This window comes from Littorina saxatilis, linkage group LG6 (genome assembly GCF_037325665.1).
Source record: "Littorina saxatilis isolate snail1 linkage group LG6, US_GU_Lsax_2.0, whole genome shotgun sequence".
Taxonomy (NCBI): Eukaryota; Metazoa; Mollusca; class Gastropoda; order Littorinimorpha; family Littorinidae; genus Littorina; species Littorina saxatilis.
The window spans coordinates 3,788,738-3,803,276 of record NC_090250.1 but is presented as its reverse complement, the minus strand read 5'-3'; the positions used below and the strand labels follow the sequence as shown (position 1 = coordinate 3,803,276).

Sequence of the window (14,539 nt, the reverse complement as noted above, 5' to 3'; positions counted from 1 at the left end):
CTCCCCCTCTCTATATATCTCTTTCTCTCTTCCCCTCTCCCTCTCTATATATCTCTTTCTCTCTTCCCCTCCCCCTCTCTATATATCTCTTTCTCTCTTCCCCTCCCCCTCTCTATATATCTCTTTCTCTCTCCCTCTCTATATATCTCTTTCTCTCTCCCTCTCTATATATCTCTTTCTCTCTTCCCCTCCCCCTCTCTATATATCTCTTTCTCTCTTCCCCTCTCCCTCTCTATATATCTCTTTCTCTCTTCCCCTCCCCCTCTCTATATATCTCTTTCTCTCTTCCCCTCCCCCTCTCTATATATCTCTTTCTCTCTCCCTCTCTATATATCTCTTTCTCTCTCCCTCTCTATATATCTCTTTCTCTCTTCCCCTCCCCCTATCTATATATCTCTTTCTCTCTCCCTCTCTCCCTGCCAACCTTTCTAACCCCCTCCCCCTGTTTCAGTCTCTGCACGCCTGTCGCCCCACACACTCTCTTCCCCCTTCTCTCCCTCCACCCCCCCCCCCCCCCCCCCTCTCTCTCTCTCTCTCTGTTTCCCACAACCTGAATCCATCACATATACCAACCCCTCGTCAGTTTCAGTCCCTGCACGTCTGCCCCCCCCCCCCCCTCTCTCCCTCCCCCTCCCTCCCTCCTCTCTCCCTCCACCCGCCCCCACCCCCCCCCCCCTCTCTCTCTCTTCCCTTTTCACCTGCCGAAGCCATCACATTCACCAATTTTTCACCGGAGCAACCCCTCGTCTGTTTCATATGGTGCGCCAAATTGATATTACTATCGTTAAGTTATAAAGGGTTTTGAAACTATCGTTATCTGTTATAAAGAGTTTCGAAACTATCGTTAACTGTTATAAAGAGTTTCGAAACTATCGTTATCTGTTATAAAGAGTTTCGAAACTATCGTTAACTGTTAAATAGAGTTTCGAAACTATCGTTAACTGTTATTTAGAGTTATATCAATAGCGCGTTTGTGCGCGCTATTGCTAAAACTATGAATAACAGATAACGAGGGTTTCGCAAAACGGCGGCATGGTGCGCGCAAGTGATATTACTATCGTTAACTGTTATATAGAGTTTCTAAAAATAGCGATGGCGTGGTCGGATGTTTCGATGCCGGCAAAATGGCTGCTGAACGTTTCGTTCGAGCGAATTTGCACTAAATTACTACAACATTTAGTAGATCATATTCAACTAACTGTCGTCTGATAAGTCCATCATTTCGCTGCTTCGTTTAATCAAGTAATCAAATCTTCGTTACAGCTAGCACGCTTCCTGTTTTCACAGAAATATTTGTCAGTGTCAGCTTGACCCGTTCTAGCTACCGCGCTGTGTGCGGGTCAGTTTGTACACATACGGCTGGCATGCATGCAGTGTGCAACGGTCAGTGTCAGTACCCAAAACACGATGCGAAAGCATGCAGTGTTTTCCAAAACGCGTCGTGGGGAATGTCACGTTGTTTTGTGTTTGTTTTGAAAAAAACCCCACTGTTTTGTGTAGCCGTGCGTCTGTCATGGTCTTTTCCGCGAATATTCAGTAGGCCTACCGTCTTCAAACCGCACACGTGGAAAACGGTACGGCCGAAAGTACAAATGATATGATAAAGCTAATATTAAACAAACTCAACAATGATTTGAGAAGACGACAACAGAAGAACGGTCAATAACTAATGTTGTAGTTTTTTAAATTGTGTTTCTAGTTAAAATGTACATTTCGTAGCAAAAAGACAGTTTTGCAATGGCAGTTTCAGGGTTTTCCCATTTGGGAACGATACCGACGCGCTTTTGATAAAACTATCGTTAGCTGTTATATAGAGTTTCTGAAACTCTATCTAACAGATAACGATAGTTTCGAAACTCTACATAACAGTTAACGATAGTTTCAAAACTCTGTATAACAGTTAACGATAGTTTCAAAACCCTATATAACAGTTAACGATAGTAATATCAATTTGGCGCACCATAGTTTCAATCCCAGCTCGCCTGTCCCCCCTCCCCCCTTTCTCTCCCCCCCCCCCCTCTCCCTCCACTCCCCTCCTCTCTCTCTCTTCCCCTTTCACCTGCCGAAGCCATCACATTCACCAATTTTTCACCAAAGCAACCCCTCGTCTGTTTCAGTCCCAGCTCGCCTGCCCCCCCCCCCCTCTCTCTCTCTCTCTCTCTCTCTCTCTCTCTCTCTCTCTCTCTCTCTCTCCCCCCCCCTCTCTCTCTCCCCCTCTCTCCCTCCACTCTCTCTCTCTCTCACCTACCACAGCCATAACATTCACCTATTTTTCACTATAGCAACCCCTCGTCTGTTTCAGTCCCAGCTCGCCTGTCCAAAATCTCCATCCTCAACGCTCTGCGCTCCGGAACGTACGTCGTGAACGAGCCCCCTCCCCCTCCCCCTCCACCCTCGCGAAACGACGACCAGGACAACATCGACAACGACAACGACAACGTCCCTGTCGTCAACAACGACGAGGCAGCCACCGTCAACAGCGCGAACGACAACAACACCGCCAAGATGACAGACAACGGGGTGGTGGCCAATGAAGACTGCGCAGAGGTCGCCATGACCAAAATGCCGGAACAGGGCTACCCGGAACAGGATGTGATGCCGGAACTTCCGCCCCTGCCCATCCGGAAGGCGCACTCTGTCCACAGGTGAGTCAGTCTGTAGTTATGAAGGTTTGAGGATTGAATATGGTTGGAAACTGTGAATTTGTCGGGTTCTCTATTTTTCGCTTTGTTTGTTTGTTTGGTTTTTTGTTTGTTTGTTTGTTTGTTTTTTTGAGTTTTATTAATTCTGATTTTCAAAGAAAGCCTCACTCTGTTCACAGGTGAATAACATTACCTTTGACACCCTCGATTTGCAACATGTCGATGTGTAGTATTTATGACTTCGAGTTTCTCAAACTGTATAGCCTGTATACGATCTGGTAACAGTTCGCAGAGCAAAGAAGATTATAAGGATAGTGCCACTAAAGAAAATACATGTAATGCTTCAGAAGGTTAAGAAATGATAGAAGTAGTGACCAAATTGCACTGTTTATTGGCACGCACACACGAATCTATATATATATACGGCTTGTGTCTGTCTGTCTGTCTGTCTCTGTGTGTGTGTCTGTGTGTGTGTGTGTGTGTGTGTGTGTGTGTGTGTGTGTGTGTGTGTGTGTGTGTGTGTGTGTGTGTGTGTGTGTGTGTGTGTGTTCGCGATGCACGGCCAATGTTCTCGATGGATCTGCTTCAAATTTGGTGGGCATATTCAGGTAGACCCCGGACACAACCTGGTCGATGAGAATTTTCAACACGTGCCCTCAGCGCGCAGCGCTGAACCGATTTTGTTTTTTCTGTAGATCCATTCCCAGTAACTCTTCCTTATCTTCTCCAGTGTTTTGTGCGTTTATCTCCCTTCCTTCCAAGCAGCTTCAGATATTCCCGTTACTATTTTTAAAAGGTCACTGCACTGTCCAGAACGCGGCTTTCCTTGCATGTACCCGTAAATTGTCCTCACTGTAAAAGTGCAAAGGTCGAATCTATTTATCGAAAAATCCACTGTCATCTATCTCTATATATTTATATATATAGATAGATATATATATATATACGGCTTCTGTGTGTGTGTGTGTGTGTGTGTGTGTGTGTGTGTGTGTGTGTGTGTGTGTGTGTGTGTGTGTGTGTGTGTGTGTGTGTAGGCAACACCTGTGGATTGTAGAGTTCTGTTTGTGATGGGGTCTGGCGGCTTTTGTCTCTCTGTATGTTCTGGCCTTCCTTTGAGAAGCCATAACAGTTATTATAGGGCTTAGAAATAAGCTCTAAAATTCGCAATCCCGTTTGAGTGGACTTCGCCTTCAAAGGTGATTGTGGTGTTTCGGCACTCGGTTACATTTGGCGTCGTCGACAGGGATGGGACTCGACATGAAATGTTCAGGCCACTGATTCATTTTCGTGCTCTTCCCATTCCACCAACCTGGGAGGGACCTAAGCTTGGCGGGTCCATGGTTCGGAACTTTGGGGACAAAGTTCATTCAAAGGGGGTCGAGTGTGACAGGGAAACTACCATCGCCCTTCTCAGCAGACTCTGCAGAGTTGTTCGCCTTAGAAGTTGTCAGCTATTTATAGCTAGCTCGCCAGGCAACACCTGTGGATTGTAGAGTTCTGTTTGTGATGGGGTCTGGCGGCTTTTGTCTCTCTGTATGTTCTTGCCTTCCTTTGTGTGGGCACAAACTGGTGGATGGAAATGTTCAACACGTGCTCTAAGACGGCAAACCGCCACGCTGTCTGTCTCTGTCTCGCGATTCACCCGGCTTCGCCGGGTATTCCTCTAGTAAGAAATACATACAGAGACTGACACAGTGACAGAGAGACGAAATGCTAGAACTGAAGATAGTCTGGGCAACGAAGCCTAGACTATCTTTGCGAGAACTCCAGGAAAGGATTCTGCATGGGTGAGGGGGGCATCAGGAAAAATATATCTGGGGAAAAATCTGGAGCCTTCAAAGCAAAGTTTTATTTCTTTGCACTGGATCTCAGGCGTTGGCTGTGTGCCAAGAGTTATCAGTGGTGGCTAAACTATAAACTCTGCCGAGTTTGATGTAAATACGAATAACGTGTAGCCACCCTGCCGTCGACTGATGGCTCTACCCGAAGTTAATAAGCCCTCGTTAATTTAACATCAGAAGGGTTTTAAAGGGTCCCGCTACTGATGAAAGAAGTCAGGCTTGCTCCCTGCAGTGTCCTTTAGAGCGCTACAACTTGACCATTACCTCGTTATATGTACACCTTATCAGCATTCTTTATCTCTTCTTCGTTACCTTGGTTTTCCTCATCGCACATCTCTCTTCTTCTTCTTTGTCGTCGTCGTCGTCTTTTTTTGCTGCATACTTTTCATCCTTCTCCTTATTCTTTTTCTTTTCTGTTTCTTTTCTTCTTCGTTCACTTCTTTGTGTTTGTCGGAATGTTGATTCAGCTATAGGTAAAACTACTACTACCAGCTACTACTCTCTTTTTCTCTTCCCCCCGCCTCTCTCTCTCTCTCTCTCTCTCTCTCTCTCTCTCTCTCTCTCTCTCTCTCTCTCTCTCTCTCTCTCTCTCTCTCTCTCTCTTATGGACCGAAGGCCTAACAAATAAAATTTCCGTCTCTCTCTCTCTCTCTCTCTCTCTCTCTCTCTCTCTCTCTCTCTCTCTCTCTCTCTCTCTCTCTCTCTCTCTCTCTCTCTCTCTCTCTCTCTCGTCTTCTCTGTACGCTCTTCATTTCCAGAGTATCCACATTGTGTTAGAACTCTCCTTCACGTCGTTCTCATTATTGAGCTTTTCGCCATGATCGCCTGGTCATCACACCACCCACATTGAAACAGATATAACGGGTTACAACCCCGTGATATAGATCTGCTTTTAGGTGTAAAGTCAAAACAAGATTGCACAGTGCCTTTAGTGTCCGTTCGGGAACAGGGAAGAGCCAAAACTAGGACGAGTGTGGCATAATTATATAAACAACCATTCAACAAAAATTTTAAAGTTTGAAGCAAAATCACAGACCTCTCTTGAGAATAGTCTCCTGTCCGCCCAGCCGACCTTCCCCTTGATCCTGCTTGTGACCTCGATGTTTGATGCCCCTGCAAGGGGCACGGTACTCTGTAAGCACCCAAAACCTCAAAGAGATAACTGGCGGAAACCTTCCTATTGGGGCTGATTTCAGGAAGGCACAATCCCAAACCGGTTTTTGAGCAGCAATGGATTTTCCTCCATTCAGCTCTATTTCCGTTTCAGATAACCCAGATTTGTAAATTGGGTTCCTGGCATTTATGTGTGCCTTTTTCTTACTCGTTGCGCTCGTTTTTTTCTTGTGGTAAGCTGCAGGTTCCGCCCCTCGACAACCACCCCCGCCCCACCTCCACGAACTGTCTTGATAATGAGGCAACCCCCCCCCCCCCTCATTCCCCTTTGAGGACGCAGACGAGAAAAAGGAAGCTGAAGTTCACATCGATCAACTGGCTTTAAACGGATATATTCCTCCAACCTGACAACAATTTATTTTCGTGGACTTGGCCCTGAAGAACAATGGCGCCTCGTTTTTGCGCAAGACCTTACTTTTAAAATCTAAATAATAAATTGACAGCTTGTTACACAAACATTCTTTAATCATAAAAGAATTCGTTTTTCATCAAGACAAGATCAGAACAATTCGAAGTTGTGAAAGTTTAAAAAAAAGAAAAGCCCGGAAGCAGGGTCACGCAAGGGTCGTAGCAGACGACGGCCCGGTTTATCAGTGCAAATCGCCGTTCCTCTCAACAGTCAAAAGCCATCGCTAGAGTTCTTGTGAACCACAGCCGTTGTTTCGTGCATAAAAAACGTGCTATTGTAGATAAGCTCACGTCGAGTCGCATTCAAATGACTAACTATGACGACTGCATTGTGAAAAGGGGGAAAACTGGATCACACGGGTTCACGATGGCTCAGGGGTAAGATAAACCACGCAAAAATAAATTCTTTGAAAATTGTTCGCTCTTTACGGAGGGCACCTAGGATGTTCTCAATTGGTGAGTGTTTAAATGAAAGGGTGTTTGTACTGTGTGTAAAAGCCTGACCGTATCTGTGGTGGTTTACGGGAGGCTTACTCTGCCTTTAAACTGGGTCAAAATGATAAAGAGAGGTAAGTTCTCAACAATTGTGAGTTATTTGTCCTTTTCTGAAGGTGAAACTCGCAAGAGCACAGCATCCCTCAGCTCTCCCCTCCCCTCTCTCTCTCTCTCTCTCTCTCTCTCTCTCTCTCTCTCTCTCTCTCTCTCTCTCTCTCTCTCTCTCTCTCTCTCTCTCTCTCTCTCTCTCTCTCTCTCTCTGTGTCTCCCCTCTACCTCCGCCCCCCAGCCACCACCATCACCACCAAAGTACTGCTTTTATCTTCTGCAGCGGAAATGTATGGTAGAGTTATCAGGATATCATAGGTACCCGCTGGCCGTAGCTCCAGGGAATATCGCATGACTAAATGAAGCTGCTTCGTCTTCTGGTGTAGGTGTCAGTGTCATGCGTCTACCATTTACAGTGCTTGACCGGGACTGCAAATGTAAAGTTGTTTTGGGGACGTTTAGCCTGATATTAATTGGGCGAAGTCGACTTCTCGAAGCTTTGGCTTTGCCTTTTCGGTAAAAAGACGTTGGGAGGTCAACTTCGGGCTCAGTTAAGGAAGGCCTTATTAGACGACATATTTTAATCAAATTTCAGGCATGAGATTTTCCCTCTGTTCCCATGTTCTTCTTCTTCTTGTCGTTCGCTGTTAGATCGTCAGTCCGGACTGCATGGCTTCTTCTTCTTCTTTTCGATCGCCGATCACACTTGGAGTCCAGATCTTGAGATATAATTAGTGGTCCTCTGCAGCGCAGCCACTGGCCCGTACAGCTTGTTGTGCAGGGACTCCGGCATTGGCCAGATTTCCTCTCTCAGCACCTGGTGGTTCCTGCAGTCTCGTAGAATGTGGGCCGTGTCCTGCTCTGCTTCCCCACAAGAACACATGGGGGAGGGCACAACATGCAGCTTCTTGTGGAGATGCTGGTTAAGTCTGTTGTGTCCCGTTCTCAGGCGGAAGATGACCACCTGCTGTGGTCTGGATAGCAGGTGGTAGCTCTCCTGTGGCTGGGGCGTCCTGTGCAGAGACTTAATGATGGTCTTCATCTCTGTCAGGCTCACAGGGTTGTTCTCTTGCTCATCTTCTGCACCCAGCTTTGCCATCCTGTCCGCCTCTTCGTTTCCCTGTACACCACAGTGGGAGGGGATCCATTGCAGTACTGTCCTCAGGCTTTTGATGTTGTGTAGAGCGTGTTCCAGCTGAGGCAGTTTGCTACTGGTCATTGCTTGTAGTACTGACAGAGCGTCAGTCAGGAAGACCACCTGGTTGTTATGGTTGACTCTGTCGTTGATGGTGTATGCTGCATGGATCAGTGCCTGTACCTCAGCTCTGTAGTTTGTACAGTGGAGGCCTATTGGTATAGCCTCTGCTTGCCTCTCTCCACTGGGGTATTGGACATACACCCCCGCTCCTCCATTTTTGACGGCCTCTGTGGCTGACCCATCAGTAAACACCCGTATCCATGCTTCTTGGGGGAAACGTGCTGTCCTCTCCAAGTCCTCTCTGGGGCCGTATAGCTTCTTTTGTAGCGCTGTCTCCTCTGGCCAGATGGTGTCCCTCAGAGCACTGTGGTATGGACAAGCATATCCAAAGGTCCAGAGATCATTCTTGACATCCCCAGATTACGCCAGTGTGCTTAATTTGTTTCTATAGAAGGTCCAGGAGGGGGAGGTGCACGCGTACCGGACAATAATAAGTGAGCGTTATGCAGAACGAATCTCCTGGTGCCTAAACAACAACAAACAATCGTTAACTTTGTTAAATGTCAACGCTTCTTTATCTATTCTTGTAGGTGCCAGATGACCGGTACCGCATTACTCTCCATGACTTCCTGTTGCTTACACCAACTCTACTTGATTTTTTAGTCCATACTGAGAGCTCTTACTCCTCCTAGTTTCTAAGATCATAATCAGGATCATTATTCAATCAAGATCATTATTCAATCAAGATCATTATTCAATCAAGATCATTATTCAATCAAGATTAACATAACTGTGTTTCTGGACTTGTCTCATTCGTCATCTCATGCCAAGTGGTAATATCTGGTTTTCCCCAAGATTAAATGTTTAGTGCTTCCAGATCTTACCGATTTTCTCTGTATACGTTCTCATTGAGTAACTACCTGGCATGGTACATGTGTTCAGCGCTATGAACTATTTCCAGTTTACAGCTTCGCAATAACTGTCACATAGCTCTAGCCGAGTCTACACCTGCTCCCATCATCAAGTGGATATTTCGGAGTCTGCGATCGCGAGATCTTTGCCGTATCGCTTTAAATCAAGCACCAACGAAAGAGTCAGATAGTTTTTCCCGGATTTCACGTGCAAGCGACTTAGCACGAAGAGAGAGAGAGGGAGTGATGGGATGCGAAGAAAAAAGGGAGGATGGGGTAGAAACAAAGAGTTCCCCCTACCATACGAATATATGCAATGAAGCGCTTTGGTAGGAATGATAAAGTTGCTGTGTTTCTCTCTGCATTGGAGCTCTCAAATGATATGGGCAATTTTTACTTGTAGTAGAGTCAGCTTTCAAATGATGAGAAAACGTCTCAGGAGATGAGACAATTCTGCCTCGATACTGACTCCTGTTTTGACTGTATTTTACTACTCCCCCATGCTTACACAGTTGCGCTAACTAGACAACTGCCTGCACATCCACCATCAAACTGTCTGATTAATTAATACGGCCAAAGACATGCCACAGCTAAGCTAAAATATCTTTGGTACGGGTTGATTAAGATACATTGGATACTAGAATGAATACCCGCTTCGCCGGGTAGCCGGCTTCGCCGGGAAGAAGTACTTAGAGCCGTACGCCGGCTTCGAACAATGGACCCGCCAAGCTTAGGTCCCTCCCAGATTCGTGGAATGGGAACAGCACGAAAATGATTCAGTGGCCATAATGCCATTCCTGACCATATCGAGTCCCATCCTTGTCGACGAATGTAACCGTGTTAATCACCTTTGGAGGCGAACTCCACTCAAACAGGACTGAGCAAGTTATGGCTTCTCAAAGGAAGGCCAGTACATAAAATTACACAAAAGCCGCCAGACCACATCACAAACAGAACTGAAGAATGCACAGGTGTTGCTTACATAGAGACACACACACTCACACACACACACACAAAAACACAGAGAAGCCGTATCTATAGAGAGATAGATGACAGTGTATTTTTCGCGTGGCTATAAATTGATTCGACCTTTGCACTTTTACAGTGAGGATAATTTACGGGTCCAATTTACGTTCTGTACACTGCGTTGACCTTCTAAAAATAGTAACGCCGGGAATATCCGAAGACGCTCAGCGCAGTGGACAGCGCAGTGTAGTAACTTACAACTGAACGGGAAAGCCACACGAAGGAAGGGAGATAAACGCCAAACACTGGAGAAGATAAGGAAGAGTTACTTATAATGGTGAAATGAACACAAAAACGAAAATGAGTTCAGCGCTGCGCGCTGAGAGCACGTGTTGAAATATCTCATCGATGATATTGTGTCCGGGGTGTAGCTGAATACGGTGTCCAAATTTGAAAAAGATCCACCGAGAACTTTGGCGTTGTGATGTGGTGTAGCGGCTATGGTGTGTCGGTATGGGGGCCCGGGTCGCTGAGGTGGAACCAAAATCGGTTCAGCGCTGCGCGCTGAGAGCACGTGTTGAAATATCGACCAGGTTGTGTCCTGTACCGGGTCAACCTGAATATGCCCACCAAATTTGAAGCAGATCCATCGAGAACTTTGGCCGTGCATCGCGCACAGACAGATACACACACACACACACAGACACACAGACACACAGACTCTAGTCGTATATATATATAGATGAGACATCTGACTTCTGAGGCAAATGTATGTATCCACCATGATCTCCGGGAAGAGTGCAAAGAAATCTGCATGAATCCTTCATTTTCATCCGTACCAGAGTAGCCTCCCCGGTAATGGAGAGTACGTGGTAGAGGGCGCTGGCGCGAGAAGGATTAGAGAGGAGGCTGATGGTACAGACGGGAATATCATAGCTACTCTTTTTCTTTTACGCCGGTTCGTTCGAGTACTAAGTTATGCAATATCCAATGCATCTTTGATGTCCTCGAGGAATTTCGTCTTGCGAGAGAATCGGTTAAGATTTTAAATATGGTACATCTGCTAAACAAAGGGAAGTAAGCGCGCTAAATGTATACATGTGTCATGGAGTAAGTGAGAGTTATTCGGAACCTATCTCCTGGCACCTGAGAGAATAACAAGCATTGAAATGAACAAACGACTTTCATTCTCATTATATGGTAAATTTTTTTTTAGGTAAGAGCCATGGGATAAAAATATGGATAGGCGTTGATGTGAGTTTTGACTCGGGTGAATGACAAGCTGAAGAAAACAGCCGCTCTCGTTCGCGCCACACGAGTGGATGTGCAGAAAAGTCACTACAAAGAAGGAAGAGGAAGCTCGCAAAATTTAGCACAACAAAGCCTTTCAGGTAGATGTAAAGCAGCGCAGTCACAATAGGAGAACGACCAATGAAATCATCGCTTACATCAGCGGTATTATTGTCGGCCATGACGAACTGCAAGAGACAAAAGTCAGAGAGAACGGCCAATGAAAGTATCGCTTCAATATTGGGAATTAGTAGACGAAAGTTTAAGAAAAGTAAATAGTCAAGTGTTGAAGTTTGTGATCTGTGGTGATTTTAACGTTGATTTTTTAAGTTCTCCTTCTCACAATTTTTTCAATATGTTGCATTCATATCAACTCTGTCAACTTGTCAATGTTCCGACACGTATAACTGAAACAAGCAGTACCTGCATAGACCTTATAATTACACAAACGCCACAAATAATTAAATCTGTAGATGTTTTGCCACCAGTTTGCAGCGATCACAGCGTACCACGGGTGATATTAAAAAGTACTGTAAATGTAAGTAACTCCTTTAAAGGCATATGTACGCGCTCCCGTGTTTACAAAGTGTAGTTTGCCCATAATCGATGTCAAACGCACCATAAGACCATATAATGACGATATGTCACCATGCGCGGACCATAATACATGCATTACAGCTTGTTCTAGCCTCTGAAAAAGTGAGGATGTCAACAAAGCCGCGGTGTTAGCTCCCTTGCATCAACGTTACATGTGTTGCCTAAACTATAAATAGGACGATCCAGATCAAAATGAAAATTAACATATCTCAACATTGAAGGGGTCCTAGACCACAATATTTTGCAGGGAACTTAATTTAGTCTGTCTCCAGCTGTTGGTAAAGCAATTAGCGTGTATAGTCATCGAGTACATATGCCTTTAAACGAACTATTTTCAATTACGATAAATTGAATATAGAAGGGTTTTGTAACGCTCTTTCACAAGTTGATTGGACAGGTATGGTGACGAATGAAATGTTTAATGATAGCATTGATGTTTTTAGTAGAACTTTTATGAATGTTGCAAAGCAGTTCATGCCTGTTAAAGAAGTTGTTGTACGCCCTAAAGACGCACTCTGGATTACCCCAGAAATTTTAAAGTTAATCGACGAGAGAGATCAAACTCACCTGAGAGCAAAAACGAGTAACTCTTTAGAAGATTGGCTGAGTTATCGTCAGACGCGTAATCGTGTTACAGCAGCTAAGCGAGACAGAGTCCAGCAATTTTATATAGAGTTAGACGAACGCATTTCCGACCAAGGTTCCTTTGGTACTAAAAAGTGGTGGCAGTTGGTAAAGTCATTTATGGACAAGAAAGGACTTGGTGTTGATGAAATTCCTCCGATTAATTTTGAAGGCAAGATTTACCAGTCAAACCAGGAAAAAGCTAACGTTCTGAACAATTTTTTCATACAAAATTCCGTTCTTAAAACGCCAGACGACAATTTGCCTCAAGCTGATTTTTTCGACAGCGAACTTAATGAGATTTATCTTACAGTCGACGAGGTTAAAGAGGTTATTAAAGCCCTTGATAAAGGTAAAGCCACTGGTCCGGATCTCATTCACAACAGACTTCTAGTTGCTGCTGTTGACGCCATAGCAGAACCCCTGACATATTTGTTTAATAGAAGCCTTACAGAAGGTATATATCCTAGTTTGTGGAAGACGGCTCATGTCACTCCTATTTACAAAGCCGGCCCAGCAGATTGTTGTAACAATTATCGACCAATTTCATTATTAAGTTGTGTTGGGAAGGTAATGGAGCGCTGTGTCCACAGCCATGTTTACACCTTTTTACAGCGAAATGATATATTAACACCGGCACAGTCAGGATTTATTCCTGGTGACTCTACCAGTTGTCAACTGGCTTCTATTTATGACGAGTTCTGTTTAAATTACGATATGGGAATTACCACTCAAGCTGTTTTTTGTGATGTGTCAAAGGCATTTGAAAAAGTCTGGCACAAAGGGTTATTATATAAACTGGAACTAGTAGGAATTAGAGGACAATTGTTGAAATGGTTTCACGATTATTTAACAAATCGCCACCAGGCGGTTGTTATTAAGGGTGCTAAGTCTGCATTAAAATGTATCCCGGCAGGTGTTCCACAAGGTTCTGTTCTAGGCCCCTTGCTATTCCTGATATATATTAACGACATTGTGAATGATACTGAATCTGTTATAAAGTTGTTTGCTGATGACACGAGCATGTCTATGTCCTTAGAAGATCCAACTAGACGAGCACAGATTTTGAACGCAGACCTATATAAAATTAATACCTGGGCAAAACAGTGGAAAGTTAAATTTAACGAAGCAAAAACGGAACTGTTAGACATAAAACGTGATAATATACCAACCGAACCAATCATTTTTAATAATATTGTTTTGGAAAACGTGAACCAACATAAACACCTTGGCGTAATCTTGCAGAATGATTGTAAGTGGGACTTCCAAGTGAGAAGCATCATAAAAAAGGTCACCTTATTAATTAATTGTTTAAGATATTATAAATATAGATTAAATCGTAAAAGTCTGGAAACTATGTATAAATCTTTTGTTCTTCCACATTTTGACTACTGCATATGGGACAACTGCACAGAGTACTGGTCAACTGCACTCGAAAAACTACATTTGGAAGCCATTCGGACTATAATCGGTGGTGTGCGCGGCACAAGCCACGATAAACTGTATAAAGAAAGCGGATTTTGTAACCTAAAAGAAAGACGGAGCAGACACAAACTGATTTTATATTACAAGATGGTATATGGCAAATGCCCTCATTACTTATCAGATCTCTTGCCACCTTTAACTTCTGATGTTAACCCCTACCATCATAGAAGACCATTAGAAAGAAGAGTCCCCATGTGCAAAACTGAATTATACCGTCGATCTTTTATACCATCTACTACTGTCCTGTGGAACACCTTGCCAGACAACATCAAAACAACTAACTCAATCAGCGATTTCAAACGCTATTTATCTACTCCTGATTATAACGTACCTGCCTATTATTACTGTGGAAAAAGACTGGAAGAGATTCACCACTGCAGAATGCGCCTAAACATGAGTAATTTGAATTCTGACCTGTGTAAACGCCACCTACAGGGAAACCCACAGTGCGCTTGCGGCTACCCGAACGAAACAGCTGACCATTATTTGACACATTGTCCTTTGTACGTAGATGCTCGCCTGTCTACAATAAACGCACTTCCTGTTAATTACAGACATGTTGAAATATTGTTAAATGGTAGCGAAAACCTTTCTCTTTGCACTAACAAGCTTGTTTTTGAAAGTGTCCAATCGTTTATCCATGAATCTGGTCGTTTCTGTTGATTTGACTCAGTACCCATATTCAAGCCAACAAACCTTATTTTATATGCATTTTTCAAATGTATATTTAGCGAGCTACTGCTTACTTGCCACAGGACTATGGTTTGTAATGTACTATGTATATTCTTATTTGTATGCGCTGCCAACTTCATCTTTTATATGTACCTACCGTTTTCTCCTCCCTCCTCCACCCTCCCCCCT

General features: G+C 44.3%; 1 protein-coding gene across 1 annotated transcript in view; it reads left to right on the top strand.

The window, feature by feature from the left end:
* LOC138969601 (proton channel OtopLc-like) overlaps positions 1 to 14,539 on the top strand; it is a 64,926-nt gene that overhangs the window by 21,938 nt on the left and 28,449 nt on the right. The window contains exon 3 of the mRNA XM_070342458.1: positions 2,303 to 2,645. Within this exon, the coding sequence (XP_070198559.1) occupies positions 2,303 to 2,645 (343 nt within the window). The remainder of the gene's footprint in view (positions 1 to 2,302; positions 2,646 to 14,539) is intronic.